Below are 27,429 nucleotides of genomic sequence, written 5' to 3' on the forward strand. Positions count from 1 at the left end.
CAACAAGTTGGGTAATAACAAGTGTTGGAGAGGCTGTGGAGAAAAAGGAACCCTCATCCACTGTTGGTGGGAATGTAAAATAGTACAACCATTATGGAAGAAAGTATGGTGGTTCCTCAAAAAATTAAGAATAGAACTGCCTGACCAGGCAGTGGCGCAGTGGATAGAGCGTTGGACTGGGATGCGGAAGACCCAGGTTCGGGACCCTGAGGTTGACAGCTTGTGCGTGAGCTCATCTGGTTTGAGCAAGGCTCACCAGCTTGAGCCCAAGGTCACTGGCTCAAGCAAAGGGTCACTCAGTCTGCTGTAGCCCCCTGGTCAAGGCACATATGAGCAATCAACGAACAACTAAGGTACTGCAACAAAGAATTGATGCTCTCTCTCCCTTCCTGTCTGTCCCTCTCTCTGACTCTCTCTGTCATAAAATAAATAAATAAAATTAAAAAAATTAAGAATAGAACTACCACATGACCCAGCAATTCTTCTACTGGGTATATACCCCCCAAACTCAAAAACATTGATACATAAAGACACATGCAGCCCTATGTTCATTGCAGCATTGTTCACGGTGGTCAAGATGTGGAAACAACCAAAATGCCCTTTAACAGATGAATGGATAAAGAAGATGTGGTACATATATACTATGGAATACTACTCAGCTATAAGAAATGATGACATTGGACCATTTACAACAACACATATGGACCTTGATAACATTATATTGAGTAAAATAACTAAATCAGAAAAAACTAAGAACTGTATGATTCCATACATAGGTGGGACACAAAACTGAGACTCATGGACATGGACAAGAGTGTGGTGGTTACCGGGGGGAGGGAAAGGGAAGAGAGGGAGGGGGTGGGGGAAGAGGAGGGGGCATAAAGAAAACCAAATAGGAGGTGACAGAAGAAAACTTGACTTTGGGTGATGGGTATACAACATAATCAAATGTCAAAATGATCTGGAGATGTTTTCTCTGAATCTATGTACTCTAATTGATCAGTGTCACCCTGTTAAAATTAATTGTCTAAATAAAATTAAAAAAATGTCCAGGATACAAATGGAGATGCTGAGGTGGAAGGATGCTTTCCATTTAAGAGAGAGTCTACGTTCAAACTGTGGACTTGGGAATCATCAATGTGTAGATGCTGTTTAATGCCTTGAGTTAGGCAGGAAGCAGGACCACAGGTGTTTTGCTTACCATTGTATCCCCAGGACCCGACACAGATTCTATCAAGTAGTAGGTATTCGGCTTCTATTGAATGAATAAATAGAATGCAGATGGACTGGAGTAGGAAGGCAAAGCAAAACCTGTAATAAACCACTTTAAATGAAGGAAAAAACTTAAGGCCTCTTAGTTGAAAAGGCTTAGTTATTTTCTAAGTTCAATATAGTCATTTAGATGCTGAGTCTGCCTGATGACATAAATATTTTTTATTGTTTGGGATGCTGCTGCTTCAGATTTCAAATTAATATGTGGCTTTCATGGAGAGATGGCTTATGCAAACATTACTCTTTGGTGTAGTTATCTAGTCTTCTGGCAATTTTTGTAATATAATAAAAAAAATCAGTGGCTTGGAAGGCAAAATTTTTGTGTCCTAAGTCCTACATAACAGACTAAATTTACTTGCTCAGTCTCAGTCACAAAGCAGGAACTGTTTGTGGTGGCCTCTATTGAGATTCAGAGAGACTGTGTCATTAAATGAGAAAATCAATGCTTTCTGCCCACAGAACAGAAGATGCTATTTAAATGAGCATTACTATTATTATGTTTTTAAAATGAAAGATATAACAAAAAAGAATAAAAAGAAAATTAAAGTTATTATTCATTACTATAATTACAATTGACAAAGTGTCTACTGCTACTGTCTCCTGCTCTTGGTTACCTGTGGAGCATGGATTGAACTTCTAGAGAGGCAGCCCCAAAGGAATCTATACATTAAGCAGAGTGGCCCTCCATCATCTCACCTATGCGACTCTGTCTATGACAACCCCGCCCATCTTCACTGAACCCTAACAGGAGGAAGGTTTGTGGGGTACTTGGTGGTGATGGCACTGTGGGGGGAGGAGCCCAAAGGGTGAGTTCAAATTTGAATGTGTGGGGCCCATGCATTGGCAGTCAGTGAAGCAGCTGTGTTGGAGGCAAGTTCTCCTGGGCCTAAGACTTGGCAGCCAAGAAAGACACTATGGATTCCACTATAGACAGGTAAACAGTCTCCTCCTGGGTGGCTGCGTTGGTTGGTCTCTCAGAGCAGATCTGAGTAATGGGTTGGTATCTGTCCCTTTCTCTCCTAGCACTCTCTGATTCATAGGATCTGTTTGGTCAATATGCAGATTTATGTCTCTGGGTCTGTCTCACCTATTCAGATCTTACATGCTATCTGTCTAATTCTCTCTCTCTTTCATATTTAAAAGAACTTTTATGACCATGTCCTGAGATTTGTGCTTCAGTTAGAACTAGTTTGTGGTAACAATACTAACAACAGCAAATATTTACACACTCAAACAAAGAAAAGAAAATAGCAATGCTATACTAAAAACAGTAGTGGTAGTTGTAATAATAATTCTGTAAATATTCAACTATAAAAACCACTTGAAGATGAACTTTCCTAGGGAAACTCTACTGAATAATTTAGTTACATGGCGAAGAAATGTTATTTTTAAATGCTTGTATTCAAAATTAATTTCTTGAAAGTCACTATGACTGTGTCTATTATAAGGGAAAAATTCAGTCAAGCAAATGATTTGTTATAGGTCCAATTGTTAGGCAGTTAATGGCTTTTTTACTCTTTACCTAGTCTTTCAATTACTTTAGATATGGCTGCACTTACTTCTTAAATGTGTGTCCTTTAAGATTTTTCCCAATGTCTCCACAGTTTATGTCAGCTAAATTCTTTCACAGGACTTATTTTATTCCTGCTTTGATGATTACTACAAGTGTATGACAGTGATACCAAATCCAAATACTTTATCTTAATTTACTTCTTTAACAAAGAATTTACACAACAGAGTTCAGATTTTTTTTTTTTTTGTATTTTTCTGAAGTTGGAAACAGGGAGGCAGTCAGACAGACTCCCGCATACGCCCAACCGGGATCCACCTGGCATGCCCACCAGGGGGCGATGCTCTGCCCACCTGGGGCATTGCTCTGTTGTGACCAGAGCCATTCTAGCACCTGAGGCAGAGGCCATGGAGCCATCCTCAGCGCCTGGGCCAACTTTGCTCCAATGGAGCCTTGGCTGCGGGAAGGGAAGAGAGAGACAGAGAGGAAGGAGAGGGGGAGGGGTGGAGAAGCAGATGGGTGCTTCTCCTGTGTGCCCTGGCTGGGAATTGAACCCGGGACTCCTGCATGCCAGGCCAATGCTCTACCACTGAGCCAACCAGCCAGGGCCACAGAGTTCAGATTTTTTAATGGCACAGTAAGTGTTCTTCAGAAAATTTTCCTGAGGGCAAAAAATGTTGCACGTCAATGAAATTCTGAAAGCCAGTCAGAGGTTAAGGGCTCAGTGGAGATACTTATGTCTAATGAAATGCACAACAGTGATAAAATCAGCAGTTGAAATTCAGAGAAAGACAAAGAAAAAGAAAGGAGGAAAGATATAATTCAACGGGAGAAAAGGGAAGTATATAATTATCATTAAGGAAAACAGTATCTGCATAGCCCATTAGTGATGGCAGTGGGCAGGAGAGGATGAATGTTGTGGTTATTTTTAACCCATCTGTCTCTGGTCTGCATTGCTAAGGATGCAGACAGCGTTCTGCTTCGGGGAGCACAGCTGTTCAAACAGCTGGCAACCTGTAAGTCTACAAAACTGCCTCTTCAAGGTCCTTTGTGCCCAGAAGGGATGTGAAGAGAACAGGATGCTGGAAACAGGCTCCTAGTTACATTTGCAGGGACATGATGGATCAAGAAAGCTAATTAATGAGTCAGTCATGCAATTCACTTCATTGTGACAGGTCACTTCTGACAGACATAGTGAAGAACTGTTGCGTTTTCACGTGGAGTGGGCAGTAAAAGTCTCTCTGAACTCCTTTCCTGTGCCATGTCATTTTCTATATCTTTCAGAACACTTTTTCCTTCTCATGGTAACAGTCCCTACCATGTGGCCTTTGGTGAATGATATAGTTACTATACTTTTCCCTCCATCCCTCCCCACCCCAGCCTTTCTCATCCTTATAGCTCAGGATGGCAGGTTAAATGTAAAAGAAATTTATGGCTATGAGATGATGTCTAATCTATTTTAAATTGATTGGTCTCTAAAGAGAGGAGTTTTTTTCTTTCTCTTTAGTATTTATTAAGTGCTTATTATGTATTCAACTTATATATGGCATGTGTTATAATACACTAAGTATGTAACAATAGTAATGATGGTACTTACCATAATAAATTACTGTCATTTAAAAATAAAGCCAATTATTATCACATCTTTGTTACCATCCATTTCAGATCCCTACCAAGTATGCATATATATATGTATATATATTTTATTTTATTTTATTTTTGATAGAGACAGAGAAAGAGTCAGAGAGATGAACAGATAGGGACAGACAGACAGTAAAGGAGAGAGATGAGAAGCATCAATTCTTCATTGCAGCAACTTAGTTTTTCATTTATTGCTTTCTCATATGTGCCTTGATGGAGGAGAGGGACTACAGCAGAGCGAATGACCTCTTGCTCAAACCAACAATTTTGGGCTCAAGCCAGCGACCTTGAGCTTTAAGCCAGTGACCTTTGGGCTCAAGCCATTGACCTCACGCTCAAGCTGGCTGAGCCCATGCACAAGTGCAAACTTGGGGTTTTGAACCTGGGTCCTCCATATCCCAGTCCAACACTCTATCCACTGTGCCACCACTTGGTTAGGTCAAGTATGCATTTTTAATTCTAAAATAATATAGTTGACTAATTTTTCTATTGTTTGATATACATAATGTGTATATTGGTGACAAATCTAGTTCCCTGCCTCAGGATTTAAAATACATATATACTAGTAAGTTCCATGTGTGAAACATTTAAATTGTGACGGCTATAAAAAGTGCTTGTCTTTGGCATTTGGTTAACTTTTTTTTTTTTTGTATTTTTCTGAAGCTGGAAATGGGGAGAGACAGTCAGACAGACTCCCGCATGCGCCCGACCGGGATCCACCCGGCACGCCCACCAGGGGCGAGGCTCTGCCCACCAGGGGGCGATGCTCTGCCCCTCTGGGGCATCGCTCTGCAGCGACCAGAGCCACTCTAGCGCCTGGGGCAGAGGCCAAGGAGCCATCCCCAACACCCGGGCTATCTTTGCTCCAATGGAGCCTTGGCTGCGGGAAGGGAAGAGAGAGACAGAGAGGAAGGAGGGGTTGGGGTGGAGAAGCAAATGGGCGCTTCTCCTATGTGCCCTGGCCGGGAATCGAACCCAGGTCCCCCGCACGCCAGGCCGACGCTCTACCGCTGAGCCAACCAGCCAGGGCCTGGTTAACTTTTAAATTCAGAGTCTATCACATGTATTAAGTTATTAAAATAACTATTCTCAACATATGTCCACACAAAGACTGATACACGAGTGTTCAGAAAAGCTTTATTCACAATAGCCCCACAGTGAATGAATGAACAGAGTGTGCTCTATTCATGGAATTGTACACTTCTGTGCACTGCAAAGGAACAGACTACAAAAATCTCCAAGTCATGCTAAGAGAAAGAAGCCAGACACAAAGGAAGAGATAATGTATGATTTATATAAAATTCGGGAAGTGGAAAGTAATTAATAGTAACAGAAAGCAGGTTAGTGGTTGCCTGGGGGAGAGGGGGAGAACTGACTGAGAAGATAAATGAGGAAACTTTGGGGGAGGGGTAGGCTGGCAATGTTCTGTATCTTGATTGTGGTAGCAGTTTGGGGTATTTACATCTGCCAGTATTCATAAAATTGTACATTTTAAATGGGTGAAGTATGTATGTAAATTTTACTTCAATGTAAAAAAAAAAAAAGTGAAAAAAGTTTCAATTCTCTTGCCAGCAAACCGTATTCAAATCCCTGAGTGTTTATTTTTACAAACTCTTTGCACTTCTGCTCAATGTCATTGGGTGACAACATTTTTCCCACAAATTAGATAAATACATTTCTGGAAAAATATAGGGACAAAACCCAGAGACACTGTCAGTGTTTTGGGATCAACCATACTGTATAGCTTGTTATGTTCACAACTGCAAAGAAACTTCAGTTAGCAGAGACTATTTCCATAAATTCAATTCAATTTAGTGCTTATGATATATAAGACATTGTGCTAGGAGCTAGGAAGCAGAGAAAGGAGAGCCAGTCCCTGTGTGTGAACGTTCCCTGATATTTAGATCGCTTTGCAGCAGATAGGGCATTGGACTGGGATGCAGAGGACCCAGGTTTGAAACGTTGAGGTTGCTGGTTTGAATGCATACTCACCAGCTTGAGCACAGGCTGCCAGCTTGAGCTTGGGATCATAGACATGACCCTATGGTTGCTGGCTTGAACCCAAAGGTCACTGGCCTGAAGCCCAAGGTCACTGGCTTGAGCAAGGGGTCACTTGCTCTGCTGCAACCCCCTGGTCAAGGCACATAAGAGAAAGCAATCAATGAACAAGTAAAGTGCCGCAACAAAGAATTGATGCTTCTCATCTCTCCCTTCCTGTCTGTCTATTGCTCTCTCTGTCTCTGTCATACACACAGAAAGAAAATGTAATTTTGAAGGAACTTGGAGGCAGAGAGACCAGTTAAAAGGCCAGGACAACAGATAAAGAAGATGAGGACTTGGATTGACACAGAGAATAGAGCAGGTACAAATTCAAGAACTACCTGGAGGTTTTAATCAATAAATTTAGGTCTAATTAAATATGAGGAGTGAAGAGGGAGAAGACTCGAAGATGATCTCAAGCTTCGAGCCTGGTTACTTGAGATGGAAAAGTCAGGAGGAGAAAGAAGCAGGAGAGTCAAGACGAGGGCAGTTTAGGAATACTGTTCTGACCACATAGAGTTTGAAGTACAGATTGGGTATTTAGGTAGAAACTGCAAGGGAAACCTGAAAATAGAATTATGGGACCGAGGAACAAGGGTGTCATTCCAAGCAATCAGTCAGCATCTAGAAGACAGCTAGGGAGGGAACTGTCCTATGAACCATATGGCTTTGGGGTTCTTGCTTTCTCTCTTACATAAGCATATAAAGGGGTTTACAATGGATTCCAACCTCAGTAGGTCTCAGGCTTCGAGCAAAGGAAGCAAGAGCATCTTCTCCAGTTCGACCCAAGTAATTGTTGGTTTAAAAACAGCCGAGAAAAGCCATGAGTGACCAGAGAATGAGCTGTACTTCTGTATTTTCCTTCCTCCTCTCACCCACAGCCTCCTGATGAAGCAGAGGAAATTTCTCTACCATTTCAAAAATGTCCGCTGGGCTAGGGGGCGCCATGAGACCTACTTGTGCTATGTGGTGAAAAGGCGAGACAGTGCCACCTCCTTCTCCTTGGACTTTGGTTACCTTCGAAACAAGGTATCAATTACTATTTGCTTCCCAGGCAATTAAAAGCTAAAGTGTGGGCAACTTTTAGAGCCACCTACATGCTGATGATACTACTTTCTTATATTTGTCCGCACTAGATTCCTCAAAATTTTGCTTTTCTTTTTCACATGTCTATGCAACCATAATAGATATTTCCCAAAGCATGTCATTTACTGTCCTCCCCATCATGCTGGGCACATTATGACATACCTTCCTTCAGTGCCAAGAAGAACTGCCCCCCAAACTTTCCTTCTCTTTCCCCAGCATCCAAATTGCCTTTGAGATTAAGGAAGAAATCAAAGGCTCATTCAAACTAATTTATTTTTTTAAGTGAGAGGAAGGGAGATAGAGAGACTCCCACATGTGCCCCTACTGGGATCCACCTGGCAACCTCCATCTGGGGCTGATGCTCAAATCAACTGAGCTATCCTCAGTGCCTGGGGCTGACATTCAGACCAACCAAGCCACTGGCTGCAAGAGGAAGAGAGAGAGAATGGGGAGAGGGCGGAGAAGAGAAGCAGATTGTCAGTTCTCATGTGTGCCCTGACTGGAGATTGAACATGGGACATCCTCACACTGGGCTGATCTCTATCAACTGAGCAAACCAGCCAGGGCCTCGAGCTAAATTTTAAATGTGAAAAACAATTTGTCCCTTTAGAATTTTTGAAAATTAAGGAAGAAAATTTAGGAAAATATGAATGATGACCTATTTTGTTTTCCAAATGATTTCTAGCCCCTCCTGCTCACATAAAGCATAGGTCAGTGAGTAGATTCAGCATGGCAAGCCCCAGAAAATGTAGGGAAGCCTCACTTGGTTGATCAATTAAATCAATCTTTCAGCACTTAGAAGATCAGAGAATCACATTTCCAAGAAACTTCACACCAAAACCCAAATGGGTTTACATAATCTTCTGCCAATGAATATTTTCTCTCTTATGTGGTGACATCTGGTCTTGGTAGAATCCCAGGGAAGAGCCCATGGGTGGAATGATATTGTCTGGCTCCTTGTTTACAAGCTTATTTTACTATTCTGTTCTCTTTGCCTCCCTTGTATTGTGTAAATCAGGGGTCGGGAACCTATGGCTCGCAAGCCAGATGTGGCTCTTTTGATGGCTGCATCTGGCTCACAGACAAATCTTTAATAAAAAAATAATAACCTTAAAAATATAAAACATTCTCATGTATTACAATCCATTCATTTCCTACTGCTCATGTTCATGGTTGCGGGTGGCTGGAGCCAATCACAGCTGTCTTCTGGGACAACACCAAATTTTTATTGGATAATGCGTAATGTACACGGGTTGTTGTATGGCTCTCACAGAATTACATTTTAAAATATGTGGCATTCATGGCTCTCTCAGCCAAAAAGGTTCCCGTCCCCTGGTGTAAATGATTTCACTGCAGTTTAACATTCTAATCTCTTTCCTATTTGGTGATATGATACATTCTAAGCATAGAAGGCTTTCTTGTTAACAACCCTTTGCTTTCCTCTCATGTAATCCTTATGATATCAGCCCAGCCTATTTTACTGGTAAGATTAGAATATCCAAGAATTTGGTCACTTGTTTAAGTCACATGAGGGGTGATGGAACCGAGGTCTTCAGATTCTGGGACTTCTGACTTCTCTGCAATACTAAGTGGACTTGCTATATCTCACTATTGCAATTATTATTACAATCACAGGGATTAAACCATGAACAAACACATTATTTAATTGCTTTTACAACATCCAACTGGCTGCCTCACCATAATCTATTTTACCTCTTCCAACCCTCCCAACTATCAATTTTCCACCTACCGGTCTTCTGTATTTCCATAGGCACTTATAAGCCATTTTTCCTCCTCAAAAGCACAAAACCTAATCTCATAAACACAAATTAAATCTCGACTGAGATTGTGTGATGCTACTCGATTCAAACTCAACTCATTTGATCCTCCCCATACCACAGAAAACCCTTAGCCTTTCTCCACTCTGCAGCACCGAGGGTGCAAAGGATTTTGGCTCAACACTGGGCTTTTTCCTGCAGTTGTTTTGACTTAACAAAACTGTAGACGTCCCCCCCCCCCCCCCAAAGATCACTGCGGGAGGGAGATGAATTAAAGACAGCAAAGCGACCAGCCCCGCAGTGCAGGTCAGTAAACGTTCTCGGCGTTCCCCGCTCTCTCCTCAGTGGGGCTGCCACGTGGAGTTGCTCTTCCTGCGCTACATCTCAGACTGGGACCTGGACCCCGGCAGGTGCTACCGCATCACCTGGTTCACCTCTTGGAGTCCCTGCTACGACTGTGCCCGGCACGTGGCTGACTTTCTGAGAGGGAACCCCAACCTCAGTCTGAGGATCTTCACTGCGCGCCTCTACTTCTGCGAGGACCACAAGGCTGAGCCCGAGGGGCTGCGGCGGCTGCACCGCGCGGGGGTCCAAATCGCCGTCATGACCTTCAAAGGTAGGAGGGAAGCCTTTCTGCTCCGGCTCAGGCAGCAGCTGTCGTTCAGGATCGCAGTTCAGGCTGAGAAAAATCAGGGGGCACATTCAGGGGACATAATTGTACCAGGGTTTTAGTTCACCTTCGGAGCAAAAAATTATCAACTAGAACTAGAGGAAAACAATGAATGGCTTGGACGCAAGGTTTTGGGGGAAATGAGAATTTAAAAGGGGCTGGGGATGTCTTTATTTCCTCTTGATTTGGGATCTGAGCTATATTCTACTCCCACTCTTTTAAAGATTATTTTTATTGCTGGAATACTTTTGTGGAAAATGGTGAAAAAACTTTCAGAGCCTGGGAGGGACTGCATGAAAACTCGGTTCGACTCTCCAGGCAGCTTCGACGCATCCTTTTGGTAAGGGGCTCCTTCGCTTCTCGTTTTCTTCCTCAGAGTTCTAACTGGAACTACGTTTATATTGTTTCTTCTATTTCTTACGTGTCCATATGTGCGTCTGTACATTTCGTGTGTGTTTGTCCATTTCTCACTCTCTCCTTGTTTTTCCTCTGATGGAAAACTTATTTTTTCTTTGTCTTTTTTGTTGTACTTTCTCCCACGGTTGAGTCTGTTCTTCCGTTGTTTCACAATTCAGACCCCTCTGTTCACTTCCCTTCTTTCTTCTCACCCACATGTTTTGTGCTGTTAGATCCACCTCCAGATTAATTTCCCTCCTGGTGAAATTCCTTCCTCTCCTCTTCCTCTCTCTTCTTCCTCCTCCCTCCCAACTTATTTTCTTCCAAAACGTTACAAAGCCATCCACTCAGTTTACATCTCTCTTTCTCTACAGCCCCTATATGAGGTTGATGATTTACGAGATGCATTTCGTACTTTGGGACTTTGATACCAACCTTCAAGAATGTCATGTAGAATGAAATATCTCGGAAGATGGTAAAAGAACAGTCCTTCAAGAATTCTGTTTTTCTTCAACTCTTAATTTCTTAGAGAAATAATATTCATATATATGACTTTTAAAAAATGTTTGTCTTGAAAATAGAGAAGGAATACAGATCAAGCAGAGTAATGCTGCAACTGGTGCAGTTTTTAATGAAACAGCGTCTCCTACTGGCGAGTGACAGAACTGCAGAGTCTGGGAGCACCTGAACGTAATGTTCTTTGACTTTTAGGCAGGGAGAAAAAGCAGAGGATAAATCTTCAAAAGCATGGTGAAAGGACAAAATGTCTTCATAATCAGATTCACTCTGAGTTTTTAATGGTATCAGTGATATATTTTTCCACTCTGTCTTTGGTATTCATTTTCAAGTGAACAAACTTCCATCAGGCCATGATCTGCAGGACTTCTTAATGAGAAACTCTGGATGAATTGTAACTCCAAGCCATCTCTTCAAAGCATTAATATCCAAGCATATGCTGTATGTTTTAATTATCTGAGGCATGCTTTTATGTTGGAATATAAGAGAATTTTTTCTTGGCATGGAATATGCATGGTCACCTTCAGGCTATTTTATAATAAGGGACCTTAAAATGAATATGAGGACTGTGAAAATGATACCCAAAATGAATTGCTGCTTTCAGTAACAAATCTGGAAACACACATTCTTTTAAAGTAGCTCATACTTTAGAAACCACAACTCCAACTTAATACATGATAATTAATGAATGCTTGAAAGGGCGTGGCATGGATATTGAGAAGAGAAAAGTCTATTTTCGACTATGGGTCTCTGTTAACTTCAGCAGTGTCAACCAGCTCATGGTTTTCTACTTTTTGTATGTATATGATGCTACCCTCAAAAATAAGTTCACTATATAATAAAATGTAACAGAAGAGAATATCATTTGGGAAGGCAGAGAATAATGAATGCACAATTGTATTGTATTAATCTTATTGTACATAAGTTTGTGAAAGAGTTAAATATTAAAAAACCCTTATTTCATGTATTCCAGAGGTCCCCAACCTTTTTTGGGCCATGGACCAGTTTAATGTCAGAAAATATTTTTATGGACCAGCCTTTAGGGTAGGACAGATAAATGTATCACGTGACTGAGACAAGCGTCAAGAGTGAGTCTTAGACGGATGTAATAGAGGAAATCTGGTCATTTAAAAAAAATAAAACATTGTTCAGGCTTAAATATAAATAAAACAGAAATAATGTAAGTTATTTGTTCTTTCTCTGCGGACCAGTACCAAATGGCCCACGGACAGGTACCGGTCCGTGGCCAGGGGGTTGGGAACCACTGATGTATCTGTTCATCATTCAATATATGCTATATATTATCTAATATTTTTGTTATTATAATTTTCTTTTTAGAGATACTGAAATGAATCCTTTAATGTCTCATAAATTTATACCCTTTGAAATAATTCTAATAACAAAGTATACACAATTGTAACATAGTCTAACATGTTGTAATATTGTTATAAAACCATTCTCTTGATTTTTGGTAAATTTTTCTCAACAAATTTGATTGTGGTTTATTTCAATCAAATGAATAAATGATAGTTTTGAAAGTTTTGGAGATAAAATGCAGAATAAAATGATTTTAAAAATGATTTATAAAGTTAAATTTAAAAGGATGGGGCATGTTCTTCCTCCTGGAAACAGTCCTGTGCCTTTCCTTCCCTCCCTTCCTGCCCAGGCGCAAGACCTCAGCCTTTCTGTCTCCTAAGCGCCAAGGGCCCTTCTTCTCCCTTCGTAACATGTTTACTGAGCCTGTGCAGCTCAGCTGGCTCATTTTTATTACCTCTGTAACTTTATTTTATTTATTTATTTTTTTTTGTGACATAGAGAGAGACAGAGAGAGGGGCTGATACGGGCAGACAGACAGAAAGGTAGAGATGAGAAGCATCAATTCTTTGTTGCGGCTCCTTAGTTGTTCATTGATTGCTTTCTCATATGTGCCTTGACCAGGGGGTTACAGCAGAGCTAGTGACCCCTTGCTCAAGCCAGAGACCTTGGGCTTTAAGCCAGCAACCTTTGGGCTTGAGCCAGTGACCATGGGATCATGTCTATGATCCCACACTCAAGCCAGCAACTCCATGCTCAATCTGGTAAGCCTGTGCTCAAACCAGATGACCCCACACTCAAGTTGGTGACCTTAGGGTTTTGAACTTGGGTCCTCTGCATCCCAGTCCGATGCTAGTTTATACACTGTGCTACCACCAGGTCAGGCTACCTCTGTAACTTTCTAAATAAAACTTTCGTTCACAATTTGAAAAAAATGTCAGAATGATGAAATACACTTGAGAGTTCAGAAATTACTCCATTTATTTATGTTCAAATGATTCCTGACAAGGGTGCCAGGACTGCTTAATGAGAGAAATAATAGTCTTTTCAACAAATGGTGCTGGGACAGTAGATATCTACATGCAAAAGAATGAATTTGGGCCTCCACCATATACCATGTACAAAAATTAACCCGAAATTTGTCAAATATCTAAATGTGAGAACTAAAACTATAAAGCCTTAGAAGGAAATACAAAGCGGTCCCTCGTCTATCATGGGAGTTACGTTCCAGAACCCCCAGCGATAGGCGAAAGTCCGCGAAGTAACGACCTTATATTTATTTTATTATTTATATATTTTAAGGCTTTATAAACCTTCCCCACACTCTTATAAACCTTTCACACACTGTTATTAACCGTTCCCACACTCTTATAAACACTTCCTATGCTCTTAAACACTTTCTATACTCTTAAACCTACATAATTTTAACAAAATATAAAATTCTATACGGGTACTCACCAGTGAATATACAGTAATATTCTTTTAATATGTTTTAATTAATATTTTTTATATATTTTTATATTGTTTTCAGAATTTTAGGCTAGAAAATGTTTACCACAAAAATAATTAAAATAATAAATATATAAAAATACTTATATATGGCAAAATCCCACGATATAGCAAAAAATCTTCAATACAAAATTAGATATATTACAATTTAAAAATTCCTGATACAGTGAGACCGCGAAAAGTAAACCATGATATGGCTAGGGACGACTGTATAGGGAGAAGTCTTCCTGACTTTGGAAATGTTAACAGTCACCTAATTTAAGAATGGCCGGCCTGACCTGTGGTGGCGCAGTGGATAAAGCGTCAACCTGGAATGTTGAGGTTGCTGGTTCGAAACCCTGCATTTGTCTGGTCAAGGCACGTATGGGACTTGATGCTTCCTGCTCCTCCTCCTCTCTCTCTCTCTCTTTCTCTCACTCTCTCTTCTCTCTAAAATGAATAAATTAAAAAAAACATGTGAGATAAAATAGCTATCTTTATTAAAAAAAAAAAGAAAGAGAAAAAAGAAAAGAATAGCAGTGGCCCTGGCTAGTTGGCTCAGTGGTAGAGCATCAGCCTGGTGTGTGAAGTCCTGGGTTCGATTCCCGTCCAGGGCACACAGGAGAAGCACACATCTGCTTCTTCACCCTTCCCCCTCTCCCTTCTCTCTATCTCTTCCCCTACCTCAGCCAAGACTCCATTGGAGCAAAGTTGGCCCTGGCTAAGGATGGCTCCATGGCCTCTGCCTCAGGCACTAGAATGGCTCTGGTTGCAATAGAGTAATGCCCCAGATGAGCAGAGCATCACCCTCTTGTGGACTTGCTGGGTGGATCCTGGTCAGGAGCATGCGAGAGTCTATCTCTTTGCCTCCCTGCTTCCCACTTCAGAAAATTTAAAAAAAGAAAAGAAAAGAAAAAAAAAAAAGAATGGCCAAAGGGCCTGACCAGGTGGTGATGCAGTGGATAGAGCATCAGACTGGGACACAGAGGACCCAGGTTCGAAACCCCAAGGTTGCCAGCTTGAGCGTGGGTTCATCTGGTTTGAGCAAAGCTCATCAGCTTGAGCCCAAGGTTGCTGGCTTGAGCAAGGGGTCACTCAGTCTGCTGTAGCCTCCACCCCTGATGCCATCAAAGCACATGAGAAAGCAATCAATGAGCAACTAAGACACTACAATGAAGAACTGATGCTTCTCATCTCTCTCTCTTCCTGTCTGTCCTTATCTGTCCCTCTCTGTCTCTGTCACAAAAAATAATGAAAAAAGAAAAGGATGGCCAAAGGACTTGAATAGACAGTTCTCCAAAGAAATTGACAGATGGCTAACAACCACATAAAAAGATGCTCAAGATAGCTCAGTGAGCATCATCCTGAAGCACAGAGCTTGCCGGTTTGATCCCTGATCATGGCACATACAGAAATAGATAGATGTTTCTGTATCTTTCTCTCTCTAAAATAAAAAAAAAAAAAATGCTTAACATCTTTAGTCGTTAGGGAAATGCAAATCAAAATCACAATGAGATACCTCTCAAATCTACTAAGATGGTCATAAACAAACAAAAATCAGTAATAACAGTTGTTGGTGAGGATGTAGAGAAGCTGGAACATTCTTATACTGACTGTTAGAAATGTAAAACTGTGTAGTCATTAAGAAAAAAAAAATTGTTGGTTCCTCAAAAGTTAAACATAGAGATACTGTATAACCCAGCAATTCCACTCCTAGCTATATTTCCAAGAGAATTAAAAACATATGTTCAAACAATAACTTGTACATAAATAGTCATAGCAGTATTATTTGTAATAGCCAAAAAGTGAAACACCCAAATGTCCATCAATTGATGAATGGATAAACACACGCAGTAGTATTTAATTTAGTCATAGAAAGAAATGAAGTATTGATAGATCTACAACATGAATAAAACTTGATATCATTGTGCTAAGGGAAAGAAGCCAGAAACAATGCCACATATTATATGTATGATTCCATTTATATGAAATGTCCAAAATAGGTAAACCCAGAGGCAAAAAGATTAGTGGTTACCAGGCCCTAGAGGGAGAAGGAAATGAAGTAACTATATAATGGGTATAGCTTTTTTGGGAGGACGATGAAAATAGTCAGGAATTCAATAGTGGTAACTATACTAAAAATCACTGAATTGTCATTTTTATCATGAATTTTCATCTTTTCCCAAGCTAGCAATATGCTTTTTAGTACTCATCCCAGTCAGCCACACGATCACATGAGTAAACAACCGAGAGTCTACTGTGTACAATATTGTCAGCATTTAAAAAATAATTGTGTTCTGCCTGGCCAGTGGTGGCTCAGTGGATAGAGCGCTGACCTAGAATGAGATCGCTGGTTTAAAAACCCTGGGCTTGACCGGTCAAGGCACAGATGACAAACAAACAATGAACAACCAAAGTGAAGCAACTATGTGTTGATACTTCTCATTCTTTAGGCCTGACCTGTGGAGGCACATGGAATACTGAAATTGCCAGTCTGAAATCCTAGGCTGGCCCAGTCAAGGCACATACAAAAAGCAACTACTTGAAGTTGATGTTTTCCGCTCTGTCCCCGCACCCTATCTCTCTCTTCTCTCTAATATATATATATATTTATATACATATATATGTGTGTTTTGAGCACATATAAGGTAGGCTAGGCTAAGTTATGATGTATGGTAAGTTAGGTGTAGTAAAAGTATTTTTGACTTACGATAGTAAGGAGCATCTGCATTTTTGGTATTAAATTGGAAAATAACACAAAATTGGTACTATCTTAGTGAATAGTATGGCCATCCTTTCTGTTTACAAGACAGAAATCTAAAAATTACCCCCTGACCTCACCTTTGCCCCGATATTCAGCCTTATAGATGTTGTGTGCAGGACATTGTCTTGATTTATTTGCTTTTCTCTATATCCACTACCAGAACCTGAGGTGGGAAAATAAAGTAGCTCTTGATAGTCAAAAGCTGGTCTCACAATCATAATAAAGCCATATTATTTTCCTGTTAGACATATACAATTTTATATAATACCAACCTCAGACAAGATTACTTTGAAGTCATGATAAAACGAGAAAGCAAAGCTACTTCCTAAATTGTCTGAGCCACCATAAAACACTAAATACTGCCCTTTCTTGGCTAGAATGAGTAATTACCACTTCTTAGATTTATTGACACACTCATTCATAAACTGCCCCCACTCCCTCAGAAAGCAAACCCCCATTTACTTAGATCCTCCCCCAAATCAGCAAACCAAAGCCCAAATCCTATCACTGAATTTATAGTTATGTGAAGTGTCTCAGTAAGAGAAACACCCTCTAACTAAGACACCTGGTTCCTCATGTGTTCTCCCTTACTGTAAGAATAATGAAACCAACTTGTTCAACTACGAATGTGTTCTTCCTGGTCTTTGGCTGAAGGTTATTGACACCCCTTAGTTGGAGCTCTTAATATCTCTTGCTCAATCTACAGTAATAGATATGTTGTTCACCATGTCTTGTTATATTTTATAGAGAACTATTCTATGGTGGTGATAATAATAATTGCTTTCTAGCCTGACCAGGCGGTGGTGCAGTGGATAGAGCGTTGGACTGGGATGCCGAGGACCCAGGTTCGAGACCTCGAGTCACCAGCTCGAGCGCGGGCTCATCTGGTTTGAGCAAAAAGCTCACAAGCTTGGACCCAAGGTCGCTGGCTCCAGCAAGGGGTTACTCAGTCTTCTGAAGGCCCGTGGTCAAGGCACATATGAGAAAGAAATCAATGAACAACTAAGGTGTTGCAATGCGCAATGAGAAACTGATGATTGACTGCTTCTCATTTCTCTGTTCCTGTCTGTCTGTCCCTGTCTGTCCCTCTCTCTGACTCTCTCTCTGTCTCTGTTAAAAAAAAATTGCTTTCTAAAATATTTTATAAGCAATAGATATCTCATCTGTTAACCATTAATTCATTTTCCCTAATATTTGGTAGGTGCGTAACATTGTGACCAACAAGTCTAGACTTTGTAGAGATGTATTTATTCTACTTAAGATAATAGAATTTAATATCTAACATGGACTGGGAATTTAGGACAGTAATGTAGTTGCTTATCCATCAGAGATTCCAGACCAGAACACAGACTCTGAGTACTACATAGTTCCAGCTGTATTCTGTTAGAGTAAGAATGGACCCGCAAGCCCTTTTATAAGGTTAATTTTTAAGAAAAGATTCCCACGAATCCTCAACAACTAAATTTTAGTTAGCAGATTTGGATAAGATGAAATCTGGCAACCTCTACTATGTTGCAGCTAACTTCTTGATTGGATTCAATTAATCGCCTCTCTGATATGACTGTAGATTCTTTCCATAGCCTTGACTACAATACACATTTTAAAGTCTGTAAGTTGAATTACAATGTAATTTGAGAAATTGTTATATGGCTTAATGATAAATCAGTGTTAACAGTAATGTTTTGAATTTCTAGAAGAAATAAATTATTGAGGATTGAATAAATCATGAAAGGATTGATAGAGGATGTTGAAATTTACCTGGATCTTGGACAGAATTTTAAATAAGTATGTTAATATGTTTCTAAAAATTCCTGTGGATAGAGTGATAAATGGCTCAATCATGAACTTTATGAATTTGGTACAAGCATTTTTAAGATTGACGATACTACTGTGATTAAATAGTAATCCCTGATATTCTGTAAAATATAACAAGACATGGCGAACAACATATCTATTACTGTAGATTGAGCAAGAGATATTAAGAGCTCCAACTAAGAGTCAATTAATATAGTATTTTCAATACATATAGTCTTTAACCTAGCAATTAGGAATCTAATCTGAAGAAATATCTCCTATGTATGTACCCATATATATATATAAGGATATTCATCCCAAAATTACAGTAGGGAGAAACTGAAAGTCATACTCACTAAGAGTATGCAGCAAATTAAAAAAGAATGCTGTAACACACACACACACACACACACACACACACACACACACACAGAAAAATATCCAGCCCTGGCTGGGTAGCCCAGTTGGTTAGAGCATCAAGCGTCGTCCCAAAACGCCAAGGTGGTGGGTTCCATCCCTGGTCAGGGCACACACAGGAAGCAAGCCATGAAAGAGCAACTAAGTGGAACAACAAATGAGTGCTTCGCCTCCACCCCCGCCCGGTCCTCTAAAAGCAATAAAAATATCCAAAATGTATTGCTAAAAGAATAAAATTGTTTTAAAACTTTGCATAGCTTGATCTCATTTATGATTTAATGTGTATGAATTTCTATAGAAACATGAACTTTTATGTACATAGATGCTTAGCAAAAGGGCTAAAGAGGCCCTGGCCGGTTGGCTCAGTGGTAGAGCGTCGGCCTGGCGTGCAGAGGTCCCGGGTTCGATTCCCAGCCAGGGCACACGGGAGAAGCGCCCATCTGCTTCTCCACCCTTCCCCCTTTCCTTCCTCTCTGTCTCTCTCTTCCCCTCCTGCAGCCAAGGCTCCATTGGAGCAAAGTTGGCCCGGGCACTGGGGATGGCTCCTTGGCCTCTGCCCCAGGCGCTAGAGTGGCTCTGGTGGCAGCAGAGCATCGCCCCCTGGTGGGCAGAGCGTCGCCCCCTGGTGGGCGTGCCGGGTGGATCCCGGTCGGGTGCATGCGGGAGTCTGACTGTCTCTCCCCGTTTCCAGATTCAGGGAAAAAAAAAAAAAAAAAAAAAAGGGCTAAAGAGATAAAATAAATTACTAGCAGTTCTTATCTCCAGAGAGAAAAATTGGATAGGAGAAGAAAAGTAAATAAGAGGGCACTTTTATTTTTTTACTTCATATACTTCTGTAAAAAAAAGTATAACTTGTAAATTTTTAATAACTAAAATTTTAAAAAATATCATTTAAAACTTAGACCTTACTAGGAATTCTTTATTTTACATACTCCAATGTCTACTTACTAACGTGTAGAGTATCGCACAACTCTGAGTCGAGAATATGTTAGTAAAATAAGTCTAGCAGAGAGCATGGCATAGATCTTTCCTAAAAAACTTTTTTCGTATTACCAATAATTTACTTTTTTCCTTTTATATCAATGATTTATGAAACACTGCGAGGGTTGGGCAATTTGCAGGAAAGAGAGTCGGGCAGTCAGGGTTTCCCCAGAGAAAGAAACACCAGTAAGAGGTAGATTTCAAGGAATGGCTTACTCTATTGCAGGAGGTATCAAGACAAGTCTGAACGCTGCAGCCAAGAGCAGGCTGGAGGTCTTGGGCGGGAGTGCTTTCAGGTGAAGCTCCTCTGTGGAGAACGACCTCTGTCCTGTTCTTAAATCTTTTTAACTGATTGAATCAGGCCCACCCACATTATGTCGAATACTTACAGTCAACTGGACCTTAGAACGACTCGTTTGATTGAGTAACTGGGTCCTCGCCAAGGTGACACAGAAAACACAAGCACGGATCACAGGGAGGTAACATTTTTGAGTGCAGACTGTATGCTTGTCACGTGCTATTTGCTTTACATACTCAACCTCGCCCAGTCTCTACAGTTTAACCCGGAGGTGGATGTAAACTTCAGTACCTCTGACTCTGAAGTCTGTCATTGTTTTTCTGTAGCTCATTTAGTTGCAGATAACAGACCAACTCAACTCACTCACATAGAGATTTACTTTATAGCCACATGTAGATAGTAACTGGAAAATTGAGGTGGTTTTACTAAGTGACTGAGATGTTTCTAGTGACTGGCTACTTTTTCTGTTTCTTTCTCATGGCCTCTGTGTCTCTTAGTGTCTCCCTTTCTCCCTAAAAATTCCCTTTGTTCACTTCCCTATTAGCTGACTCCCTCTGCTCACTCAGCTTCTGCGCCATAATATCTTTTTTTTTTTTTTTTCATTTTTCTGAAGCTGGAAACAGGGAGAGACAGTCAGACAGATTCCCGCATGCGCCCGACCGGGATCCACCCGGCACGCCCACCAGGGCGACGCTCTGCCCACCAGGGGGCGATGCTCTGCCCATCCTGGGCGTCGCCATGTTGCGACCAGAGCCACTCTAGCGCCTGAGGCAGAGGCCACAGAGCCATCCCCAGCGCCCGGGCCATCTTTGCTCCAATGGAGCCTTGGCTGCGGGAGGGGAAGAGAGAGACAGAGAGGAAAGCGCAGGCGGAGGGGTGGAGAAGCAAATGGGCGCTTCTCCTGTGTGCCCTGGCCGGGAATCGAACCCGGGTCCTCCTCACGCTAGGCCGACGCTCTACCGCTGAGCCAACCGGCTAGGGCTGCGCCATAATATCTTAACAACAACAGTAAGAAAAAATACCACCATGGCTGGCTAACTTGGTTGGTTAGAGTGTTGTCCAAAGTTGCTGGTTTGATCCCAGGTCAGGTTACATATAGAAACAGATTGATGTTTCTGTTGGCATGTCTCTCTCCCTTCCTCTCTCTCTAAAGCCAATAAATAAAGTTTAAAAAAATAACTTGCATAGAATAATCCATTATGAATGCTCTTATTACCTCTAGTCTTTACTTTTTAAAGATTTCATTTATTAATTTTTTTTTTTAGAGGGAGGAGAGAGAAGGAGAAAGGGAGGGGGAAGAGGGATAAGCATCAACTCACAGTTGCTCCTCTTGACCAGGCAAGCCTGGGTTTTCAAACTGGTGACCTCAGTGATCCAGGTCAATGCTTTATCAACTGTGCCACCACAGGTCAGGCAGCCTATTTTTTATTTGTGATTCTTATGGCTAATTGGCAATTTTTTTAAATTTCCCAAATAATGACAATTTAATTGGCCTAACTAATCTTTTGGACCATTCCAAATATGTAAGACCATGGTAGTATCAATGGGAATCAGTAGAAATAAGAGGCATGAAACAGTTACAGAGGCTAATTTGATGAGGTAGATAACTACACTGTTCACAAAAATTAGGGGATATTTTATTGCTTCATATTCATTTTGAAATATCCCCTAATTTTTGTGAGCAGCATAGAGATGAAGGTTGCAAAGGGAGAGTGAATGAAAAACTGTGGGTTTCTCCACTGACTAGAGCTTTGCTCCTTGATAATAGTTGTAGTTGCAAGAAACATTGCATCTGAGGCCCCTAGCTCTTACCCAGTGGCCTCAGTCCCTTTCCTAACTGGCTGTGTCTCTCCTCTTCCTGGTCCCATAGCCCTGTGACTTATATACATGTACCTAACAGCACTTAAACTCTGAACTCGGAGCCAAACCCCAGCTTGTGTTTTTCACCATCACTGAAGGACCCCTTTGGCTTGTTTTTCTTATCTGCCTTCTGAAGCCTAGTCTCACTGAATTATCTCAATTCTAATCTCTTGTTCTAGGCTTTCAATCTATAAGTCTATCCCTGAAATTGGCCTCTTGGTTTGCCTCTACCCAGCCCTTCAGTTTCTGGTAAAGGTTGATTTTAGTAGGAACAGAACTCTGTGAAAACTCTGTGGAATCGAATTCTATTTTCTTATGGCTATAATTGGTCAGGTTGCCATATCTCCCTCAAACAGAACGAGGAGTCAGTTGTGTCTGTATCACATATCTTTTAAGCTCCTACTATTTTGTTGAACACTGTGATAAGTGCTGTTCCTACAAAAGTAATGAGAAACAGTCTTTCCCCTTAAAAAACTCCTAAAGGAGGAAGGGACCAACAATTCACGATTACATACAATTTGACGCAAGTATGCAGACGCATGCATGGAAGATGTAATTTTAATTAGCTTGAAGATTCCAGAAAGCTTTCTAGAGCAGGATATCCATGAGCTTAATTTTTAAAAAAGTTTTAAATAACTTTTTCATTAAACTATTATGTACCTAGAGGAAAGTGCATGAAAGTGCATGAACTATGCTCCTCTCACTGACCACCAGTGAAAGAGGTACCCTTCCAGAAGTGCGGCGGGGCTGGATAAATGGCCTCAGGGGGCCGCATGTGGCCCGCGGGCCATAGTTTGGGGACCCCTGGATTAGAGAATCAACTGGAGACTGGAATGTTTCTGATGCTATTGAAGTTAGGCCAGGCTGAAAGGGACGGAGGCTTGGAGGCAGGACTGGAGTCATGAGTGGGGGAAGGAGCTGGTGATTACTAGGCAGGAGTGTCTACCTTTGGCTAATTAGTCATGGAAGAGATTGTAGTTCAGGATAACTCCTCAGTTTTCACTTTGAAGAATAACTTGATGGGAATCCCATTACCAAGAGAGAAAATAGAAGAAGGGAAAAGAAATAGGGCAATAAAGATAATGAGTTAATTTGGGGACATGTTAAAGCAGGTAAGTGGTTGTATGGGGGGTGGGCAAAAGGAGGTTTATGGTTGTAATACTAATAAATGATATAATAAGACAAGAATAAACTCTGTGTTCCATGTACTCAGAACTGTAAACTTACTTTTGCTTATCCCTGTATATAGAAGTCTGAGTTAGAAAAAGTAGACTTGATAGTCATCAGCTTTATTTAGTAAATGAATCCATACATGTCTGAGGCTCTGAAGGCAGAAAGTGTATTGAATGAGAATGACAAAGCTGAGAAGCACAGACACGTCCAGGTGCGGGGAGGGAAAGAATCTACCACAATGAGTCTTGTAAGACAGTGGTCCCCAACCTCCCAGGCTGCGGACTGGTACCGGTCCGTGGGCCATTTGGTATCGGTCTGCAGAGAAAGAATAAATAACCTACATTATTTCCGTTTTATTTATATTTAAGTCTGAACGATGTTTTATTTTTAAAAAATGACCAGATTCCCTCTGTTACATCGTCTAAGACTCACTCTTGACGCTTGTCTCGGTCACGTGATACATTTATCCGTCCCACCCTAAAGGCTGGTCCATGAAAATATTTTCTGACATTAAACTGGTCCGTGGCCCAAAAAAGGTTGAAGACCACTGTCGTAAGAGACATCCAGAGAAAACAGAGAGGGAAAAAAGGGAAACCAAAGGAGTAGCATAAATCAAGACAAAGAAGTAAGTATTTTTAGAAAGAGGGAGTGGTTAGAGGGAGGTAAGAAAATAAGGGTGTGCCTGATCTGTGCTGGCACAGTGGATAGAAGTATCGACCTGGAGTGCTGAGGTTGAAGGTTTGAAACCCCGGGGTCTCCTGGTCAAGGCATATATGAGAAGCAACTGTCAGCATGATGTTTCCTACTCCTCCCCCATCCTTTCTCTATCACTTTTTTCCAAAATCAAAAGATAAAATCTTTTTTTACTTTTTAAAGAAAGATAGTAAGGGCTTCGATGGAATGGAGGGTGCCCTGGGTTGAAGAACAAATGGGTAGTAAAAGATTGAGGATGGGTAGCAACAATCAGAAATTATTCTTTTGTGAAATTTGATTGTGTATGAGAGAGACAAAATTTGTACTGCTTTGATTTGCCCATTATTATCTTAGTAGATACATATGCTGTTCTGATTGATTAAGCATCTTAATCTGGGCCACAGGTCAAGCTCATCAATAGATCCTTAATTCCACTGAGATTATTTTCATCTTGAATGGAATTCCTTTTGCTTGCAGGGGAGGCCACAAATAGTAAATATCTGCTGATTGTATGGAGGGCAGGACAGCTGTGTCTGTTCTGTGGTAGATCAGGTCTGCTGATGCCAGGGAATGATGCAGTCCACTAGTCACAAGTAAATTTGTCTGGTCTTACTGAGTGGAGGTGGTAAGATACTCATCAAAAGGTAAGAGTTGTTTGCCCTGCCCAGATAGCTTTGTTAGTTAGAGCACCGTCCGGATATGCAGAAGCTGCTGGTTTGGTCCCTGGTCAGGGCACATACAGAAACAGATTGGTTGATGTTCTTCTCCCTCTCTATCCCTTCCTCTTTCTCTAAAATCAATTAATAAATTTAAAAAAATTAAAAAGTTAGGGGTTATGACAACTCATCATTCTTAAAAAATGTGAAGGTAGATAAAGGACTTTAGCCAATTTTACAGACTGAGCTGTCCTAGGGCTTATGAAGTTTTCAGGGTTCTAAAAACATATCCAAGATCTAATTGAATACTTCTAAAATACCCAACTTTCCATTGCTAAATTTCTGCAAAATCAAAGTAAATAAATGTTTAATTAAATGTCAATAACACATAACATGCCAATTATCCAGTTGTAATTCAATTCATATATACACTTAATTTTACATATAAATATAAATGTAAAGTTATTTATTTTGCATATAAATATAAGCATCACATGTCAAGAGACAACCCAAGCTAGAGGTATTGACTGGTTTGCTTCCTGATATGTCTTGCCTACCTCCAGCCAAAATTGGAAGAATGCCTCTTTTCTTTCTTTCTATTTTTTAAAAATTTTATTTATTGATTTCAGTGAGAGGGGTGGGTAGAGAGAAAGAGACAGGGACATCAAGCTGTTTCTGTATGTGCCTTGACCAGGGATCGAACTGGCAACCTCTGCGCTTTGGGATATTGCTCTAACCAACTAAGCTATCCAGCCAGGGGTAGCCTGCTTTTCTTTCTTTCTTTCTTTCTTTCTTTCTTTCTTTCTTTCTTTCTTTCTTTCTTTCTTTCTTTCTTTCTTTCTTTCTTTCTTTCTTTCTCTTTCTTTCTTTCTTTCTTTCTTTCTTTCTTTCTTTCTTTCTTTCTTTCTTTCTTTCTTTCTCTTTCTTTCTTTTTCCCTCCCTTCCTTCCTTCCTTCCTTCCTTCCTTCCTTCCTCCCTTCCTTCCTCCCTCCCTCTTTCTTTTTCTCCCTTTCTCCCTCTCTTCCTCTCTCCCTCCTTCCCTCCTTTCCTTTTCTTCCCTTCCCTTTTCTTCCCTTCCCTTCCCTTTTCTTCCCTTCCCTTCCTTTCCCTTTCCTTCCTTCCTTCCTTCCTTCCTTCCTTCCTTCCTTCCTTCCTTCCTTCCTTCCTTCCTTTCTTCTTTCCTTCCCTCCTTCCTTTTTCTTTTTCTTTTTTTTTTTTAAGCTACTTAAGGTGATAGAGTTAATACTATAAACCCTTTACATTTCCAACAACTCCTCTCTATTCAAATATACCTTTCCTGGATCTTCTAGATCACAAAATGGCATTCAGCCACAATAAAAATGTAAAAAAAAACACAACACCCCAAAATGTTAATGCTCAAGGAAGTACTGGTCTTTCTCTGACTCATTGGCCATATCTAATACTTGGTGCAGTGGTAAGGGCATGTGACCCAATGACAGGTTCTGGGTACTTGCACTCCATAGCTGGGTGCACAAGGGTTGTATCTAGTTCCCACTCCATGCAAGTGTCTAAGAGAAGGGTGTCTGTCTGCTTTATTCCTGGCTCTGTAGCCCAGAACAACCCACTAATACATACATACACATGTTGGTATGCAAAGACAATCAGCAAATATTGACAATGCCTCCAAAATCTGAGAAGACCAAGAATGTATTTCCTATTCATCTCAAAAATATATTCAGAATCCTGGCAGGAACAGATGCACAATTTTTATTTTTAAAAATTTTTATTTATGTATTTTTTTACAGGGAGAGAGAGAGAGAGAGAGAGAGAGAGACAGAGACAGACAGGAATGGAGAGAGATGAGAAGAATCAATCATCAGTTTTTCATTGCAACACCTTAGTTGTTCATTGATTGCTTTCTCCTATGTGCCTTGACCATGGGCCTTTGGGCCTTCGGTAGACCGAGTAACCCCTTGCTTGAGCCAGCAACCTTGGGTCCAAGCTGGTGAGCTTTTTGCTCAAGCTAGATGAGCCCACACTCAAGCTGGCAACCTTGGGGTCTCGAACCTGGGTCCTCTGCATCCCAGTCTGATGCTCTATCCATTGTGCCACCGCCTGGTCAGGCCAGATGGCACAATTTTACTATACATAAGGGTTTAAAGAACCAGAAAGAGACAGTGACATGTCCTAGGGCTAGTAAAAGCTCAGAAGCTGTTTCATTTCTTAGCCAAGAGGCCAGGGGCAGATGTAGTTTTCAGGATCTGGGATAGTTTGGGACAGAACTTGTCTGATGCCATGCATCATTGAGAAGTTAGGCACCAAGACTGGTAGCCTGATGCATAACAAGCTGTTTTAATCTTTGAATCATGAAATCTGCTCAGCACAAAGAACCGCCTTCTGGTGTTAATCAAATAAAATCTGCCTTTAGGGTTTTAAAGCTGCCATGGTCCATAAAGTTTAGTTTCTTTTTCTTTCTAATTTACATCCAATGGGGGTTTCATGTACTCTTTTTCATAGGTAAGATCTAAATTCAAAAATTGAGCCAAGAAAGATAAGGTATATTAAAATCAGTGAACTATAGAAGTTTGCAAAGGCTTCATAAAAACTAGTGAAGTTGAACTAGAATCTTAAAAACACAAAAGCGGTATGTGATAGAATGACAAGATGACAACGAACCTGTGGTGATTATCTACTTGGAATACAAATTCCTAGAATTTTTTTATCCTAAGAGGTTTTCAATGGCTATTTATTCCTAATGAAATGTTTTCACATTGATTTACACAAAGATGAAATTCAAAAGTATATACTACAAAGTATACACAGTATATACAGAAATTTATATAGCAATGAAAACGAGCTCAGAATTCCATCCTGTGTCCCAGGATGGCTCAGTTGTCCTATAATTTTAATTCATTCAAGTTACTGTGGATCTCTTTCTGGCACAGTGCCTGTGCTTTCATTCAGGCTTCTCTCGACCTTGACCTCACTTATTAAAGTTATTCAAGATGATCCAATGTATTTTTACATGCAAGATTGTGATTGTCTCTGATAATTTAAGAACCTCCATTTGATCAACACTGTGTTGGCCAGTTTCAGTGAAGAAAAGTGACTGTCATTAGCA

At 40.7% G+C, this 27,429-nt stretch overlaps 1 protein-coding gene across 1 annotated transcript; it reads left to right on the forward strand.

The window, feature by feature from the left end:
- The first annotated feature begins 2,102 nt into the window (after positions 1 to 2,102).
- Positions 2,103 to 12,297, forward strand: LOC136319994 (single-stranded DNA cytosine deaminase-like). The gene is made up of 5 exons (XM_066253139.1): positions 2,103 to 2,206; positions 7,345 to 7,492; positions 9,673 to 9,943; positions 10,222 to 10,337; positions 10,768 to 12,297. Exons 1-5 carry the CDS (start codon positions 2,187 to 2,189, stop codon positions 10,819 to 10,821), a joined length of 609 nt encoding a protein of 202 aa, XP_066109236.1. The 5' UTR covers positions 2,103 to 2,186; the 3' UTR covers positions 10,822 to 12,297.
- The last annotated feature ends 15,132 nt before the right edge of the window (positions 12,298 to 27,429 follow it).

The sequence above is a fragment of the Saccopteryx bilineata genome, chromosome 1, assembly GCF_036850765.1.
Source record: "Saccopteryx bilineata isolate mSacBil1 chromosome 1, mSacBil1_pri_phased_curated, whole genome shotgun sequence".
NCBI lineage: Eukaryota > Metazoa > Chordata > Mammalia > Chiroptera > Emballonuridae > Saccopteryx > Saccopteryx bilineata.